Here is a 19966-nt window from a genome sequence, read left to right as displayed (position 1 = left end):
GGAAAAATGGGATGGGGGAGGTATGATACAGATGTTCAAATGCAAACATATATTTTTCAGAGTTGGCGAAATAGTAGAATTAGAGAGTATGAATTAAGATTGCAGGGTGGTAGACTTAGGAGTAACATCAGGAGATACTTTTTCATGGAGATGATGGCATATGTCTGGAATGCCTTCCTAGTGGAGGTAGTGGAGATATATCAGTGACAAAATTCAAAAAGGAATGGGATAAACAGAGGATCCCTACAAAGCAAGAGGATCGAATCAAAACAAAATTTAAATGACCTCCAGGGATTCAAGACAAAGTTAGACAAGTTCCTGCTGAACCAGAACGTACGCAGGTAAGGCTAGTCTCTGTTAGGGCACTGGTCTTTGACATAAGGGCCACCGTGGGAGCGGACTGCTGGGCACAATAGACCACTGATCTGGCCCAGCAGCAGCAATTCTTATGTTCAAACAGGGCACAGATGGGTATAACCTGCATGAAGCAGCAGGTATAACTGCAGCTGCCTTGTTGGGCAGAATGGACGGCCAATACAGTTCTTTATCTTCGACAGTGTTCTACAACATATGTGCACAAATGGAACCTAAATTCAGGTACATTGTTTTAGAATTAGAAGGTGTATGATTTATGTAAAAAAATTGATTAAATGCAAATTGGTGCAGGAACTTGTGAACTGAGGGTGCAGTAGAGCTTGTGTGTCCCCCTTCGGCATTCTCCTGCCCCTGGGCAGGGGAGGGAAGAGAGAAGGTGCTGGAGGGAGGGGGGAGAGAGTTGATGCTGAGTTGATGAGGGGCACCGACCTAATATGTTGCAGGAAGCAGGAGGCAACAACCCTTTCACCAGCCCTGCTCTCTTTTATAGAATACTTCCATAGGCAGGCATGCACATGCTTAATATTTAGATGTGAGCTCTTACACCAGTCATAGAGTTGATGTTAATGCATAAGTGTTGCATATACTCATTTAATTTACACTGTCTGATATTCAAAAGGGCAGGGAGGCTTTTGCCTGGTTAAATCCTGCTGAGTGACCCAGGACATGATATTCAGTGACGCTTAACTGATTAGTGCCACTGATTACAGCTGCTAACTACCCATCTCCTAAATGGTTAGGTTAGGGGTAATCCGAGGGCAGAGCACGAGCGAAGAACTTACGAGAGCTAATTGAAAAGTAATGCGACTGTCTCTGGTTTTCTTTCCTAGAAGTAGACATGGCAGGGCTGTGCTGGTTCTTATGAAGCTCAGGCAGCGACGTTTCTGAACCTGCATTTGGACTGCCGTAGTCTTCTTTGTTGGGTGGGTCACAGTGAGAGGAAGAACTTCATACATTTCATCATGGCAGATAAGGAAGATGTGTCTGTGGGAGTATGCAGCACGGCTAAATTTTTCACCACTGTATGCTTGCTGTAACATTGCGAGATGCTGGCACTGTTATCTTGAAGTGGGGACATTAGACCATCTCTTATTTTATTGTCCACTGATTCTTAATTTCTGGAAATCTATTTGAGGCAAAATAAATTGTGTCTTAGGAGTCTACTCCATTGTCTTATGGGGTGATTCTATTTGGGACATCGCTGATACCTAAAAGTCCAATTGATAGTAATAAAGATAGACGACTTCTTATTATGACAGGTGTGGCCATACAATTAATTACCAGAAATTGGAAAGCTGGGATCGTCTAAATTTTACTTTTTGGTGGGAAACACTTTGTTTATATTACCGATATGAAAGAAGGTTAGAAGAGCAATCAGGAATGATCAAAAATTTGGAGTCTATTGCATACATTTGTTAAATACCTTAAAGATAAATAATTTACCTGCCAGATTTAGTTATCTTTATTCATATGCACACACATCCAGGACGGGAGGGAGGGTATGTTTTATTGACTCATGTTTAATGCAATTATATAAGTGCTGTTTTTTGAAATTTTGAATGTCTAATTGCTGCACTTTTTATATGCTTTATAAAATCAATAAAAAAATTTTAAAAATGAAATGAGAGTTCTGTTACTGCTCTTTCCCAATTTAACACAAAATTCAATCACACACCTCAGGCGTACCCTGACAGACATGCCTTCCTCATCTGCCGTGACAAAACTTAAGTTCTTCCTCTCGCTGTGACCCAATAATGAAGACTATGGTAGCCCAACTGCAGGTTCAGAAACATTGGTGAACGAGCTTCGCAAGAATGAGCACGGCATTGCCACTTCTACTTCTCGAAAAGAAAAACAGAGGCAATCTCATTATTTTTCAATCAGCCCTCATTCTTAGCCAGTTAGTGGCAATTTTCAGTGCTTTAAAATAAGTGTTGAAGTGCCTCAGTTATATTGAAGCTGCACTTTGTAGGATTGAGTTGAAGAATTACAGAGCTCATATCAACAGAGTTAAAATAAAAAAAAATACCACAGGAACAATTTTTTGGGGTAGGCGGAGGTTTTTTTTAGACTTATGCTTGATATTAGTTACGCAATGTGGCATGTTAGTCCTCAGAATTAAGATGACATAGGAATTGCCAGAGTATCTCTGAGGTCTTTTCCTTCCCTAACCTGAAATGTATTTTAGTGAGCAAAACACTGCCTGTTGTGCGGCTTGAGTAGTTATACTGTTCTTATTCAGTGGGATTTTTCTCATGTCGAGAGGCATAATGATGACACTTGTCTTACCTTTAGGCATTGGCACTAGCAGGTCTAGCATTTTCTGAGAGAGGTGAGGCCAAATGGCTACGATGTCCTTTTGAAGTTCTGAGTCCAGTTGCTGCCGATCTGCGCCCCCTGGAAAAAGTACGTAAGAGATTTGGTGGCTTAGGTAAGGTAAATCAATACTCTATGTTCACATCAAAAGTTTTTACAAATCTCCAAAATCTATTTCAGTGCTAGGTCGAAGAGGGAGTGATAGAAATATTGGCTTACCCCATTATACTCACATTCGCTAACTTGGCAATGTTTGGCTGTTGCCAGGGTACGATGTACATGCAGTACATGAAAATCAATGACACTGGTTCAGCGCACCCAAGCTTAAAGTGAAAGCTATACTGTACGTGCTTTACCCAGAGTTTAGACTGACATTTTAATCCTGACTAACTGTATATCTAGTAGTTTTAGGTTTTACATTTCTCACTTTACCTAAAGATCTGCTAATAAAACTCAGCCCTAACCTACTCACCTCCTTTCTACTACAGACTCTCCTCAACAGGAAGGTCTACACCTGTGACCCCTCTATAGAAACTCTCCATTGGAAACTTAATTCTAGTGATAGCCCCATTGAACAAGACACCCATCCCAGTTTTTTTCCAGTTAACAAGCAGAAAGTGCCAAAATTACTGTGGAGTAACTGCCCAGCCTCTGTGTTAACTGCTGGGATCATTCAAAGAATCTTCTCATACAGTTAACTGCGCTGCAGAAAATGTGCTTACTGATGTCTACTTGGGTGTCATTAAAAGCTCAATATTCAAAGCAATTTAACCGGGCAGGAGAGGCTTCTGTCTAGTTAAATCACTTGGGTGAGGTTATATGCTGATATGCAGTGGCACTTAACTGGATGGTGTTGCTGAACATCAGCTCTAACCGCTGGATCCTGTATAAGCCACCCAAAGTTGAGCATGTAAATTTGGGCATGGATTCACAGATCTGTTGTAAACTAATTAGCTAATTACAGTGGTATTGCAAAGGGTGGGACAGGGAAGATGGTCTGCCCTGGATGCCAGGAGCTCGGGGGTGCTGGAGGAGCTGTGGATCTGTGATCCGCCTGTGCACCGCCTTCGGCTCAGCCGGCCCTTGTCCCCACTGACATCAAGTTCCTGTTTTGGGGCAGGTGACCAGTAGAGCTGATAGATTCATGCAGGCAGCCCGCAACCCCGCGACCGATCCACACACCTTCCTACTGCCTGTAGGTTGGGGGTAGGGGGGTGCTATAGCCAGAGAAGGGTGTGCTCCGCTCCGGGTTCCCACCTTGCCAGGTACACCACTGACTAATTAGGCATTAACAATCAATACTTGATGTTATCAAGCACTTCATTGGCAGTAATTAGGAGTTATGTGTGCCTAAATTTCATAGCATGCAAATCCAAAAGGGGTGTGGCCTTGTGAGAGGCATAGGCAGGTCGGGGCTGTTCCCAGAAATTACCTGTGATGCTACTGAACACCTAACTTCCATCAGTTTGGATTGAGCATTTACAATAGCCTTTGGCAGGTGTAAATGCTTGCACTCAAAGTTAAACACAAAGACCTCGATTCTTTAAACGAGGAACAAGGAGCATAGCAATTGTCAGTCTTCAGTTAGGTGCCTAAATTGGACTTGGGTGCCAGTAGACGTCAAAATCTTAGGCACCCCCTATTTATGCTAGGGTTTTCTTGGCCTAAATACCGGCACCTAAGTCCAATTGAGATGCCTACATAGAAAACACGCCCAGGAGCCACCTACGATCCATCTTAAACCATGCCTACTTTCTGGTAAGTGTCTTGGGCTAGGCGCCCACCCAGAATTGGTAAGCAGCTACCAATCTAGGTGCCTAACTGGTAATTCATTTTAATTTAAGTTAATTATTGAGTTTGTGATTAACACTGATTAAGCTAATTAAATAATTAAATTAGGCACCTAAATCGGCTAGGTATGCCAATTTAGGCCCCTAACTTTAGGGTGATGGGACTAAAACGCGCTAGACAATCGCGGGTGGACAAATGAGCAGAGACAAATGCGCACAGGATATCAGCGCGCACCAAATTACAAGTTAAATTTAAAGTGCTCCGAGGGGAAAAATTACGCTTTCCTCTGTAATGGGGGGTTACTCCGCCGAACCCCCCCAACGGCAGCGCCAACACTTCCAAGTAAACCCCCTTGGAGCGCTTTAAATTTAACTTTTAATCTGGCGCGCTGATGTCCTGCGTGCATTTGTCTGAGCTCATTTGTCCGCGGGCGATTGTCCCGCGCGCTTTCATCTATGAACCAACTTTAGCCATCTTTTATAGAACCGGCCAAAAACCACACTAAGCTAGTATTCTGTCAAGGTCGTTCCACACAGAACACCTTTTACAGAATACATCTTAGCACACATCATTTTTGACACCTAGATTTGATGTCATTTTTCAGAATCCAGCTCTTCAGTGGAGAGTCCAGAGGCAAAGATTGCATTGAACTGGTTATGTGCTGATATTCAGCTTTAACCAGCTAAAGTTTAACTGGCCAAATAAGACTACTTAACAAGCAGTCTTATCTTTAGATGGTTTAATTTAACTGGTTAAGGTTGAATATTGACACTCATCTGGTTATGTGCTGGCCATCTGTACATATCCAAATATTCAATGCCGGTGCCCAGATATGGTCTGGCATTCAATATCCAGGCATAAAGTCAATGGCAGAGGAAAAAAAATCACCGAATGCAACTAGCTGAATATTTACCCCTAAATATTCAATGCTATCTACTGCATTAACAGTTGGCACGTGGTACCGTATTGTGTGTCAAGCTTAAGGCACAGTCCCTGCCCTATTCCACCTTTTTCAGTTAAATGGTATGCACTAAGGCCTGGATTCCCAAACCAGTGCCGATTTTCTAGGTAGGCGCCCATACCTCTTTTAAAAATGCCATCCAAACAGCTTTTTAATTGAGATTTGAGACGCATACCAACGTATAGAAAATTGGTGTTGGAATCATGCCTACTTAGGAGCTTTAGACCGCTGAGCACTAAAGTAGGCATGGCTAACATCTAATTAGGCGGCCTACAGTGGCGCAATTCACAGGAAATGTAGGCCCAGAAAACCCTGTCCTACACTTCCGGCAAATATCTTTCAAGTCGGCACAAATCTGAAATGTGCGATTGACATGCGATCGGCCGCCACTTTTAAGGCGGCCATTGATATTGGCGCCAGTTCAAGAGTATGGGCTTAAGGGCTAAATTCAGTAAACGGCACCCACATGAGGGTCCCGAAAATATAAACGCTATGCTATAAAAGGATCTCCGAGTTGAGCGCCGTTTGTAGAACAACGCTTAGCATCAGGAGCTGCGCCAATTTTTTACACTAACTGAAACCTGAGTAAATTCTCATGCCCAAATTAGGTGCGGATTTGTGGCAATCTGTAACACACTGCACACAAATTCTAGGAATATTCCTGATCTGCCCATGCCCCTCTCATGGCCACACCCCATTTTCAATACATGCCTACAAATTGATGCACTCATCTTTTTAGAATACAGACTAGGAAGATGCACTCCTAAATTCAAATTATTACCAATTAGCACCAATAATTTATATGTTAGCAGCCAATTATTGGCGCTAACTGGCTCGTTATTCAATTAAATTGCATATGCAAATTGAGCACGCATCTAAATTTGCACATGCAATTTTGAGTGCCATATGTGGAATTTGAGGGTTCGTGTCAAACTGCTTTTAGCACAGGAATGTGCTAGACAACACAGGCTACTTCATATGTTAACTGCTTAACCCAACTTAGTAAAAGGGCCTCGTCGTTCTTCAAGACCCACGGCGCCTTGTTATGTTGACTGTACCTTTGGCAATTTTGATGTCCAGAGCTGTCCTAATAAGTGCCATCAAAGTAGAGGTGAAATGGACCGTCATGTCCTCAGCCACAGGCATGTTCATCAGAACCAACCTCTGCACAAAAAACATTGGGTGCAAAAAATATCGAAACACATCGACAAGGCAAATAAAGGAAATTAAAAACAAACAAACCAAGAAAGCACACACAAATGCACGATGTTTACACCACAAACAAAAAGTAGGGCAAGGACTCCTAACCCTTTTCCCTCTCCTCCCTACCCAACTACTTGCTGCCTTTCTTGTATCTGTCCATAATAATAATAGAGGGTATCAATAGGAATTTTAGTACATACAATCAAGGATTGAGTGTGGCTGGAAGAATTTTGAGGAGAACGGCAGCTCTTTAGGTCTATCACCCCACGGTTGCTCAGAATTTCCTCTTCTTCTATGGGTAATATTTATAAATGCACTGGTTACACTCCACCTTATACATGGTCTCGAGCCCCCTTTTTGAGTTGTAAGAGATGAATTTGCCAGGGCATGGAAGTACATGCAAAGTTCCATGTTGTGCGAGAGGGCAGATGGAGAGAGAAGCGTAAGATCAATGAAGGAACTAGAGCGGAGAAAGCTAGGCTCCATCCCGAGGAGAGATGGACTGAAAGCAGTTGCATTTTACTCAGACTCCACGTTCCCCATTCCACTTCCTGAGTTTTGAGCATTTCATGGTATATGCATATACCAGTAACCTCATGAAAAAGTGATTTATTTGTTTTTAAATCTTAAAATGGAAAAAAAAGTCCCCATTCTGTGCATGGCTTGGACCCTGGCACCTCTAATGATTGGCTGGGCGTATATGCAAATTCTTTCTCATGTGAGCCACAAGTTCTAAAAACTAACAGTTTTCCAGATTTGCACGTATTTTTGTGAGCGACCATGTAAAATCTGTGAGTGTCGCTCCTAGACTGCATGAGCGATTGTTCATGTTCTCAGCTTAGAGGGAACATAGCCTGGCACTGGCCCTTAAGATTCACTGGGGTATTCAGAAGATAAAAGTATGAATATTTGATTCCCTAAATGACACTCCTTCTGGTTTAGGGCAGAGACTTAAAATTTTACATGATAAATACTCCATGTACAAGGCAGTACAATAAGAACCTTTTCCTCCAATAATAGATAAAATAGCTATACTTTCTACTTCTCTAACTGAATAAGATAATAACAGCATAGTACAGCACTTCAGTTACAAATCAGAAAAATATCTGAGGGCACGTTATTGAAATGGCCTGTCCCTATGTAGCATTCATTGTGGAATCATCTTAGCCTCAACACTGTGTATATCACAGAATTAGCTTTCTATTCATTTAACCTAAGATTGGACTAGCCAAACAACTAAATTGAGTCTTAAAACCTCTCTTTTTAAAGATGACTTTGGAACTTGAATTAGACCCTTCTCCGAAACTTTAAAATGAACATCTCTTCACTACTTGTTTGCCTTCCTGCTCCATCTTTTCTTCATTTCCATTTTTTACGTTCTATTCCCCACCACACCCCATTTTTGTTTGCTTCTTTTCCCTTCCTTTTTATTTTTAAAATGTATCCATACCCTACCTCTCTTACTATGTCATATGTCACGCTTGTTTGGCGTTCGTAGCTGTTTCAAATTACAATGTATGTTCTCCATATTAAGCTTTTAATGCACATGCCTTTATGGAAACCACGTGGAGGGGCATCATCAAAAGAAACGTCTAAGTCGCTAGTTGCCCAAAGTTGGCAGTATCAAAAGTCCATTCCCGAAAAATACGTCCAAAATATTTTTCTTTTTCGAAAATCATCTAAGCGTACGTCCAGCCGTTTGGTCGGCCAGACCGCTAAGTCGTCTATCTTTATACCCCATTCTCATCCAAAAATTTGTCCAAGTCAAAAATGCCTAGAACAGGACCTTTTGAACGTGGAAGGGGCCAGCAAAGTGATGGACTGGACACCCAGACATGGCAACACAGGAGTGGGGCACCTTACTGCTGCAAACTTCACAAAAAGGGTGCCATATACACATTTCACCAAAACTCCCATATAGGTCATGGTGAGCCCCCTCAAATATCCCCCAAAACCTACTAGAGCCACCTGTCTACAACCCCAATAGCACCAAACTAGTTAAGCCACCTCTATGCAGCTCTACTGGGCTTTCCTATGCCAGGTGCTGATGTTCTGGAGGCAGATATGTAAAGTGTTTAGGGGAGGGGGTCAGTGATCACTGGGGGAGTGTGTGGGGGTCTGTACTTTGTGTTTGCAGTGGTTATCTGGTCACTTTGGATACCTAGTTTTCAATCACCTAAGTCACAATGTACAAGTTCCGTCTAGGCAGCCTCGTTAAACTTTCGTTTTTACTTGCAGTACGACTAACCCCCTCTTTTACTAAGGTGTGCTAACCGATTAGCATGTGCTAAAAACGCTAACGCGTCCATAGACTAACATGCATGTGTTAGTGTTTAGCGTGCGCTAATCGGTTAGTGCACCTTAGTGAAACAGGGCCTAAGTCTAGGTCGGCCCACATCCCGCCCAAATCTCGTCCTCACCACTCCTCCTAAAACACCCCTTTTAGCTCTGGGTGTACAGCAGCACTGAAAAGGCCTAAGTCATTTTGAGATACGTCTAAATCCCAGTTCGATTATCGGCACTTGGACGACTTATCTTACTGATCGTCCAAGTGCCGATTTAGGCCGGTTGTTAGACGTATTTCCGTTTCGATTTTGATCCCCTTAGGCTTTATAAGTGGTATATCAAATAAAAATAAACTTGAAACTAGACAACAGCAGCAAGAGGAAATGGTCCAATGGGTGCCACTTAGAAGAAAATTGAGGCCATTTTTCTAATGAATATTGTGTACATTGATGCACTTTCCTCTCCTTTTACAAAGCCATGTTAGTGGCTGCCATGCGGCCAAAGCCCCGAACCCCTTTAATCCCTGTGGTCTTTGGGGCAGTTACCACAGCAGCCTACACTATCGGGTTTTGTAAAAGAGGGGTATATTTGGTCCTTCCTAGAATGAGTCTATGCTGGTAATTTTCATTAGAAAATCACCCTGTTCCTGCATTATGGGCCATTTTTCCCAATTTTACTTTAACAGTGCTATCTCAGTGCCAGTGCTGGGATCTCTGGTTCTATACTATGAAAGCAAACTATAGTAAAAGATGTCTGTCTACATACCACACGCCTATCATGTACAACCTCTCCATGTCCCAGATGCCGTCTACTACTGTTGAATAACATTCATTCATACACCTATTGATGCTAACTTACAAACAGCAGTCTGTTCAGCACATATGCATACAAATTTTCGGGTGTTTGATGAAAATGCATACCATGTTTGTTATTGCTGTTGTATTTACTGTTGCTTAATAAAATAGATTTGAACATAAAATCAAACAATAAAGCATCTTATATATACATAAAACATATTAGACAATACTTAAATATTCCACTGCCCAATCTTATTACTTTTCTTCTGCCCCCTCCTGATTTCTCATTTTCAAAATATGCACCCTCACCTTCTCCCTGACTCCTTAAACCTTAAGTAGTAGAAAATAAGTCATGTTTTAATCATTTTCTGGAAGGTTCAATAGTTCACTTCCAATCTCTCTTCCCTAGGCACACCATTCCACCACCACTGTGCCAATATTGAGAGCATCCATGCACCTCAATGGCCTTCCTAACCTTTTTTAACAATAGGAGCTATAAGCAGGCAATTCTCTACAGACCTCAAATTCCAACCAGGGTAATATCTCTTCAATCTATCAACCAAACACCATCCACCCCAATGCCTGAAATTTAGTTCCAGTATGTAAAATGTCACCCAAGTCACAACTGGGAACCAGTGCAGGCCTGTAACATAGGAGTCTCCATGACCTACTCAAAATCATCCTTGTCAATCTATTCAAAATTATTTAAAGTTTTCTAAACAGCCTGCCAGTTATTTCTATCAAAAAGCATTACAATAATCCAGATGGGAAAGACTAAAGCTTGTGCAACTGTCTGCAAGTCCTTAGTATATACATAAGGTCATAATCCCTGTGCAAGGTTTAATTAAACATAAGTCTTCTATTTCACTTTCAAAATATGTGCTTCCAGTCCAAAGTCATTAGTAAATTGCATCCTCAAGTATTTGATCATCTTCTTAAGTGCACATCTAAATGCAAAATCACTATCAGCTCAACCTTTCCCTTGGACCATTCACAACACTTCTCTCTTTAAATTATTCTATTTGAGACCACATCTCAGAAACCAGCCATTATTTTCTTTCAAACAATGGTGTATCTCAATCAATACCTACTCTCCATTGTCCCCTATAGGAGAAAAAGCTACATTTAGACCGAATGAAATGCATTTTTCTTAATTTTAAATTTATGAGCTATTCCCATAATAACTCCCCAAATATATCTAAATATTGCTTCTTCCTGTAGGCCTACAAAATATTTATTTCATACTTCAGGCAGCTCCTTCAAGTTGTGCAAATCTTACTTTATAATTCTGTTTTGCTACATTTCAATTATTTTGGTCCATTAATACTGCAGTTTGCAATTTCCTCTTCCTCTTTCAAATTCTAGTGATGGAGTTATTCTTTAATATGGAGTTTAACTGATATCCCATAAACTGGGAGGATGCATTTATCTTTGTCAATTACCTTATATCTTTGATTCTAAGATGCATATTTATGTTCATTTTAATGCATGTGGAAAGTTGGTACATCATAAATTCAATGGCAATTTATATTCTAATCCCTCCACACTGAGTATATCATCTAGACTGGGATGATATAATGCCCGAAGTGCGAGTGAGAAAGGAAATAATGATTGTGGACTTCAGTCTGACTGTGGTTTGTGAGCTTGTGATAAGAACATAAGAATTGCCGCTGCTGGGTCAGATCAGTGGTCCATCGTGCTCAGCAGTCCGCTCATGCGGCGGCCCCCAGGTCAAAGACCAGTGCTCTAAATGAGTCCAGCCTCACCTACATACATTCCAGTTTAGCAGGAACTTGTCCAACTTTGTCTTGAATCCCTGGAGGGTGTTTTCCCCTATAAGAGACTCCAGAAGAGTGTTCCAGTTTTCTACCACTCTCTGGGTAAAGAAGAGCTTCCTTACGTTTGTATGGAATCTATCCTCTTTCAACTTTAGAGAGTGCCCTCTCGTTCTCCCTACCTTGGAGAGAGTGAACAATCTGTCTTTATCTACTAAGTCTATTCCCTTCAGTATTTTGGCTGTGATAAGGTATGTTGAGTTAGTATGAAGGTTTATAATATTATGTTTTTGAGGTGAATGTGATAGTGCTGGGTGTGTGCTGATACAAGTATGTTTAATTTGTTTTAACGTCCCCTCCTGATGAAGCATTATCATGCGAAACTTGAGTTGAGGGGCCTACTAAATAAAGGCAGTGAATAGAAGTCAAATGCACTGTTAATACTCACAAGGTTGCCAAAGCATTTGCTGCTACCGCCAAGGATATTCAAATAAGTCATTTAAATTGAAAATAAGCTATATAATATTAATAATAATAACAGGACTGTGAAGTTCTATATGGTTTACAATGATTAAAAGATGTTACAGATTGAGTAGAATTAACAAAGTTAAGGGTTAGTGATTAACAGCTCTAGAGATCAGTTGTTGTGGACTAAGATTGTATAGGTCAGTTACCTAAATACTTCAGGAACAGAAATGTTTTTAGATGTCTCCTAAATTCCCCGTATTAGTAAGCATAAGTAATTGTTCTAGATCTTTATCCCATAATGCTGCTTGATATGAGAAAATATGTTGATGATGTCTTTTAAATTTACATCTTCTAACCGGTGGAGAAACAAAATTCAGATGTGAGCTTCTCTTATGTCTGTTGGTTGTGAAAGAGAAAAGGTCAGTTATATATTTATAGGCTAAACCGTATAGTACCTTAAAGCAGAAACATCCAAACTTGAACTTCACTGGCTGCCTCCATCGGCAGCCAGTGTAGAAGTTGGTAGGAAGGTGTTACATGATTGAACTTCTTCAACCCACAAAGTAGCCTGACCGCCGCATTTTGTACCAGTTGCAATCACCGCATATTCTTCTGGGAAACTTCCAAATAGGCGATGTTACAGTAATCAAGTTGGCTCAGTATAAGGGATAGTACCAGAATTCTAAATGATGAAACATCAAAGTATGCTCTAATGGACTGAAGCTTCCAGAAGGTGAGAAAACTCTTTCTAACAAGGAGTCCACCTGGTCTTTCATGGTCAGGCTCTGGTCCAATGTTACATCCAATACTTTCATAGTAGATTGAATAGGATAACTAAGACTATTGATGCACATTGATGTTTTAGTATCAAGCGGGTGAGGCGAAGCTACAAAAAATTTTGTTTTTTCTGAATTAAGCTTTAGTCTGAACTCAGTCATCCATTGCTCCATCAAATTTAGTATTTCTATTGCTTTAGGGGCAGCTTCCGAGAGAGAAGTAGTGAATGGGATAATGATCGTAAAGTCATCTGCTTAGCTAAATAATTTTATCCCCAGCTGGGACAATTGCGCACCTAATGAAGACATGTAAACATTGAAAGCAATGGGGATAGTGGTGACCCCTGCCGCACACCAGATGGATTGCTCCATATATCAGAGAGATTGTGCTGTTTATTTAAAAAGAGTTGGCGGCTGGGACAGTGAGTGCTGTGATGGTTCCATTGGTAACCTTGTCTGTGTTCATTCATTTTGCACTTTGGTTGTGGGTCTGAGTACTTCACATTTTTATTTTAAATTATATTTAGTGATTATTCAGGTTAAATCAAATTATTGTGATTATTGTGAAGAAAACTTATATTCAATGCCAAAATTACAAATCAACAGAAATCTCAGCCGTGCATGGAAAATGTGCTGTTATGACTATACCAAATGGTAGTGGTGGTGGGGGTTTATGCTTTGGAAATGAGTTGATATGTGCATTATGGGGATTCTTCCTCTACCCTTACCTTCTGTGATTCTATTTTCGTGGAGTGTGGTACTTTGAACCTTGAATGGCAAACATCATAACTTAATGGTATTTGATGTGCTTCACACATCAATTGCCATAGTGAACACAAAGACCCTTATGTAAATTATGATGCAGCAATGAAAAGAAAGATAATTTTATAGGCTGAAAAGAACGGGATCAGGGCTGTGGAAAGAAAATTCACTATTAGTGAAACAAATATTTGCCGATGGCAAAAAGGTCAAAATTATTATTTTTTTTAATGTAACGCTACAACGAAGTGCCTTACAGGTCCCCCCCAAAATGATGACATTCCAAAACTGATGAAGTAGCTTTACTGTTTGTAATGGATGCACAATCAAAGGTCTCCCAGTCACATGCCAAATGATTCATCTTAAGGTGACAGAAGCTGCAAATTCACTTGGAATAAACAATTTCAAAGCTTCAAGATGTAGGTGTAATCGAACATCAACTTGGCAAGAGCTTCCTGCAGAGTTTGAAGAAAAACTCACAAGCTTTCAACTACATTACCTAATTCCAAACAAAAGACAGATAGGAATTCAATCAACTAGGCGATGTTGGTGAAACTCTTTTATTTTTTCATGTGCTGCATAATTATGCCATTAATCCAAGAGGTTCTAAAGAAGTAAAAATGAAAACTACCAGTTATGAAAAACAATGTATCACTTTTGTGTTATGTATAACAGCTGATGACTCTAATGGATGACTGGCTGACAGCTTCCTCCTTATTTGATTCTTAACAGAAAAGTAGTTGCAAAAGATGAAACTTTACCAAAAGACGTAACTGCATGTGCAGAAATAAATGGTTGGATGACAGCCTGAACGATGGAAGACTGGTTGAATGTTGTCATGAATAGGCAGCCAGGGCTCTTCATAAACTACCTAACATGCTTGCTGTTGACGTATTTAGAGGATATCTGTCTGAAAGGTATCCTAAAAGGAAACTAATTTCTTCAAAAGAAACTCTGGAATGAGGGAGCATAGGATGAAGGTGAAAGAGGATAGACTTAAAAATAATCTCAGAAAATACTTTTTTGTTCAAAATAGAAAAGGAGGTGAGTGTGTGGAATGGCTTCCCGGTGGAGGTGGTAGAGATGAAAATTGTAGTTGAATTCAAGAAAGTGTGGGTCAAATCCATTGGATCAATGGCGTAGTAAGGGTAAGTGGCTCCCTGGGAGGTGGCGCCCTTCTCCCGCCCTCTTCCCCATACCTCTTTAACTTCTCCAGCATGAACAGCATGCCCACATTGGTGTTGGCTTGCCCTTTGATGTCACTTCTTAGGCGTGGGTCCCAGAAGTGATGTCAGAGAGAGTGCCGATGTCGACGTGGGCAGCAACCTCACGCTGGCATGGAGAGGAGCGGGGGGGGGGGCAGAGAGGAGGATGGGTGCCACACTCTTAGGAAGATCGTGCCCAGGGTGGACCTCCCCCTCACACCCCCCTTTCTAAGCCACTGATAGAAAGGTAGATGTGTGCATGGAATGGCTTCCTGGTGGAGGTAGTGGAGATGAAAACTGTATTTGAATTCAAGAAAGTTTGGGCCAATTACATTGGATCTCTAAGGGAGAGGAAGGAATAGTAGATGGCATGAATAGGCAGATTGGGTACGTTGTATGGTCTCTATCCGCTTTCCTTTTGTTCTGTTTCTATTTTCTACGAAAGAATAAATAAGCTGAAATAAAACAATTGTGATTTGGCAGTTATTCCAAGTAGTATGACAAGCCAGCTTCAGCCACTTCATGTTTTCATGGACATGCCATTTAAAGACTTTTTAAGAGAAGAATACGAGACCTGGTTATTTTCTGAAAACCTTCTTTTGACACCTTCTGAATAAAAAAAAAAATCCAAGAGGGCGCCTTCTTTAAAAATTGCAGCGTGGGTGTTAGCTGAATGGAAAACAAGTTCAAGAAAATATAATGCAGCAATGGTACAGAAGATGATCTGAAATGGAAAGACATCAAGGATTGCTGTGATTCCAGGAGTGATGAGTCATCAGGCTTTGACAATGATGATTCAACTTGTGAGGATCAGCTGGTACTAATGATAGTGATTAGAAGGATACTTGGTATTAAACCTAATTGAATACCAGTAATTTTGTTTTTCAAAAGTTAAATGGTAGTTAACCTGTAAGTTTATGTAGCGCTGTTAATGTTAAGTGCCCCTCCCCCCGAAAAAAAACATTTGTCATACTGGTAATTGAAAGTAAATGTGTTTGTGCTTTTCCTTCTACGTATTTTAGAATTGATGTTTTAGAACTGATGACAACTTAGAAGCAAAGATATATGGTATATTCATTCTAAGCATTCCTGAAGCAAGGAACATTACTAGCACAATTTGGTCCAGGACTCCCAGTTTATCCCCTCCTTTATAAAGCCGCACTAGCGTTTATAGTTTGGGCCGTGGGGGTAAGAACTCCAACGCTAATAGTATTCCTAGGAGCTTTGGCGGTCTTATCACTGTGGCTGGTGCTAAAAATGCCAGCAGGGCTTTGTAAAGGAGGGCCTAATTAGGAAGTTCTTAAATGTGGCTTAAAATGCAGTGAAATGGCCAATCACCACAATATAAGCCAAAAATAATAGTGACGTAATCATGAGGAATGATATGTTAGACAGTTTTAAAAGCTTATATTTTTGATGAAGGTCACAACAATGTGTAAATCAGAGGCATGTACTGAAGGAGAGTCCAAGTTCTATCCACACTTGGTGTCAGCCTTTGGATCTGCCTGCCTACCAAAATTTCAAATGTACTCAGTTTACTATTTGGCTAAACTTCTTCTGGGACTTTTCAAATATTCATAGAAACATAGAAACATAGAAAGATGACGGCAGATAAGGGCCATAGCCCATCAAGTCTGCCCACACTATTTACCCACCCTCTTAAGTCTACTGACCCCCTAAAGAATAATTGTAATTATACTGTCACTCTACTGACCCGCTCATTCAGTCCTAGTGACCCTATCCCTTGGCATGACCTCGTAGGGATCCCACATAGGTATCCCATTTGTTCTTGAAGTCTGAGATGCTGCGTGCCTCGACCACCTGCACTGGAAGCTCGTTCCAATGCTCAATCACTCTCTCCGTGAAGAAGTATTTCCTGGTGTCTCCACGAAACTTCCCTCCCCTGAGCTTGAGCGGATGTCCTCTTGTGGTCGAGGGTCCCCTGAGAAGAAAGATATCATCTTCCACCTCTACCCGTCCCGTGATGTACTTAAATGTCTCAATCATGTCTCCCCTCTCCCTACGCTCCTCGAGAGTGTAGAGCTGCAATTTGCTCAGTCTTTCTTCGTACGGGAGACCCTTTAGCCCCGAGACCATCCTGGTGGCCATCCGCTGAACCGATTCAACTCTGAGCACATCCTTACGGTAATGTGGCCTCCAGAATTGAACACAGTATTCCAGATGCGGTCTCACCATGGCTCTGTACAGTGGCATCATGACTTCAGGTTTCCTGTTGACGAAGCTTCTCTTGATACAACCTATCATTTGCCGTGCTTTAGATGAAGCCTTCTCCACTTGAGTGGCTGCTTTCATGTCAGCACTGATGATTACTCCTAAGTCTCGTTCTGCCGTAGTCCTGGCTAAAGTTTCTCCATTCAGGGTGTAAGTTCTGCAAGGATTTCCGTTGCCGAGATGCATGACCTTACATTTCTTGGCGTTGAAGCCCAGCTGCCAGATCAAGGACCAATTTTCTAAAGTACGCAGGTCTTGCTCCATAGCATCCTGAAGATTATAGCCGTTTACTACATTGCATAATTTGGCGTCATCAGCGAATAAGGTTACCTTGCCTTGGAGCCCTTGAGTCAGATCCCTAATGAATATGTTGAAGAGGAGTGGGCCCAGGACCGAACCCTGTGGCACTCCGCTGGTCACCTCCGACATTTTAGAAAGGGTACCGTTGACCACCACCCTCTGAAGTCTGCCACTAAGCCAATCTTTAACCCATGCAGTTAGAGTCTCTCCTAATCCCATAGATTTCATCTTGTTCAGCAGCCTGCGGTGTGGGACGCTGTCAAACGCTTTGCTGAAGTCCAGGTACACGACGTCCAAGGACTCTCCTGAGTCTAGTCTTCTTGTTACCCAGTCAAAGAAGCTTATTAGATTGGACTGGCATGACCTACCCTTGGTGAATCCATGTTGGCTGGGATCCCGGAGATTTCCCTCGTTCAGGATCGTATCTAATTTATACTTAATTAGTGTTTCCATGAGTTTGCACACTATTGAGGTGAGGCTTACCGGTCTATAGTTCGCAGCCTCAGCCTTGCAACCCTTTTTATGTAGAGGAACGACGTTGGCTGTTTTCCAGTCCAACGGAACTTTCCCCGTACTTAGTGAGAGATTGAAGAGCACCGCCAACGGTTCTGCCAGGACATCTCTCAATTCTCTGAGCACTCTTGGGTGTAAATTGTCCGGTCCCATGGCCTTGTTTACCTTTAGCCTTGCCAGTTCGTTGTAGACGTCCCCAGGAGTGAACTCAAAATTCTGAAACGGGTCATCCACGTCTTGTATTATCATCAACTGTGGTCCGTGTCCCGGTGCTTCGCAGGTGAAGACTGAGCAGAAATATTCATTTAGTAGTTCTGCTTTTTCTGAATCCGCCACCGCGTAGTTTCCGTCCGGTTGTCTAAGGCGTACTATACCGTCTGTGTTCCTTTTCCTATCGCTGATATACCTAAAGAAGGATTTGTCCCCTTTTTTAATGTTTTTTGCCAGAGTTTCTTCCACTCGACGTTTGGCCTCCCTAACTGCTGTTTTGACCGCTGCAGATCTGGTCTTATATTCTACTTTAGTTTCTCTTCTCTGGGTGCGTTTGTAGGAAAGAAATGCTTTTTTCTTCTCCTTAATGAGGAGTGAGATCTCTTCAGTGAACCATTGGGGTTTGTTGTTTCTTTGCCGTTTATCTACTGATTTTATGTAGCGATTAGTTGCTTCGTGTATGGATGATTTCAGGTACGACCACATAGTTTCCACATTGCCGGTCTCTGCTTGGTCCTGTAGCGTCTGATGAACGTGATCTCCCATACGTGCGAAGTCGGCGCCCCGAAAGTTGAGCACCTTTGTTTTTGTAATTGATTTAGGGGATCCTTTCCCAATGTTGAACCATACCATGTTATGGTCGCTGGAGGCTAGCGTATCTCCTACCGAGACCTCTGAGATGCTTTCCCCATTTGTGAGTACCAGGTCTAGGATTGTCTGGGCCCTAGTGGGCTCCGTTACCATCTGTCTGAGATGTACTCCTTTTATGGAGTTCAGAAGCCTCCTGCTGCTGCTGGTTGCTGCTGAAAATGTGTTCCAGTCTGCGTCAGGCATGTTGAAGTCCCCTAGCAGCACAGTGTCACCCCGTAGAGTTATATTCTCTATGTCTTCAATTAATTCTGCGTCCATGTTTTCCGGTTGTCTTGGAGGTCTGTATACCACACCAAGATACAGGCATTTTTTACTACCTCGTGCCAGGTTAACCCAGAGGGACTCCCCGGTATACTTGACATCAGTGATCCTGGTAGTTTTGATGTCTTCTTTAATGTATAGTGCTACCCCTCCACCTAACCTGCCCTCTCTGTCCTGACGAAGTAGATTGTACCCCGGTATAGCCATATCCCACCCATGTGCGTCAGTGAACCAAGTCTCGGATATTGCCACCACGTCCAGATTGATCACCAAATCTTCCCAGCATATCAAAACACATTCATACTACTATCTTATAAACCCCCTGAGCAACATGTTTCCATTTAACCCCCCCCCCTCGATGCCAGTCTGCCTGCCTGCCTCCCATCCCCTGAGCAGCATGTTTCCATGGAAAGCATCCCACCCCCCTATGCCAGCCTGCCTGCCTTCCATTGAAACCCCCCCACCTCCCCTCCGATGCCAGCCTGCCTCCCATCCCCCTTCCATTGAACCCCCCCATGCCAGCCTGCCTGCCATCCCCCTGAGCAGCATGTTTCCATGGAAAGCACCCCACCCCCCGATGCCAGCCTGCCTGCCTGCCTTCCATTGAAACCCCCCCACCCCCCTCCGATGCCTGCCTGCCTCCCATCCCCTTCCATTGAACCCCCCGATGCCAGTCTGCCTGCCTGCCTCCCATCCCCCTGAGCAGCATGTTTTTACCCCCCCCCCGCACCGACCCTACCCGGCACACCAGAAACCCCTGCTGACCCTCCCAGCCGACCTTCCCACTGCTACACAGTCAACAAACCTCGCAGCTCCAGCAGTGTCCCAGGCACAGTAAACACACTGCTTCAGGTCTTCTACTGGCCTAATTTCCTCTGCTGCATCCCTTAGATGCGCGCATGCGCACTCTTACCGCCACAGCCCGACAGATCAGGACTCAGGGAACACGGAATAAGAGTGCGAATGCGCGCTTAGCATATTATTATCTAATATAATAAAAGCCTAAGTGCACATGCGCACTCCCACCTGCGTGTTCCGTTTTCTGTGCGCTGTAGGGCCCTGCAGGTAGGAGTGCGCATGCACGCTT

At 42.4% G+C, this 19966-nt stretch overlaps 1 protein-coding gene across 1 annotated transcript in view; it reads right to left on the bottom strand.

The window, feature by feature from the left end:
- CACNA1E (calcium voltage-gated channel subunit alpha1 E) overlaps positions 1-19966 on the bottom strand; it is a 791083-nt gene that overhangs the window by 39932 nt on the left and 731185 nt on the right. The window contains exons 39-40 of the mRNA XM_033915447.1: positions 6502-6607; positions 2665-2772 (exon numbers count right to left, since the gene is read on the bottom strand). Coding sequence (XP_033771338.1) covers positions 2665-2772; positions 6502-6607 — 214 coding nt within the window. The remainder of the gene's footprint in view (positions 1-2664; positions 2773-6501; positions 6608-19966) is intronic.

Source organism: Geotrypetes seraphini, chromosome 12 (genome assembly GCF_902459505.1).
Source record: "Geotrypetes seraphini chromosome 12, aGeoSer1.1, whole genome shotgun sequence".
Lineage (NCBI taxonomy): Eukaryota > Metazoa > Chordata > Amphibia > Gymnophiona > Dermophiidae > Geotrypetes > Geotrypetes seraphini.
The sequence above is the reverse complement of the archived record's forward strand: the minus strand, read 5'-3'. Positions and strand labels throughout refer to the sequence as shown.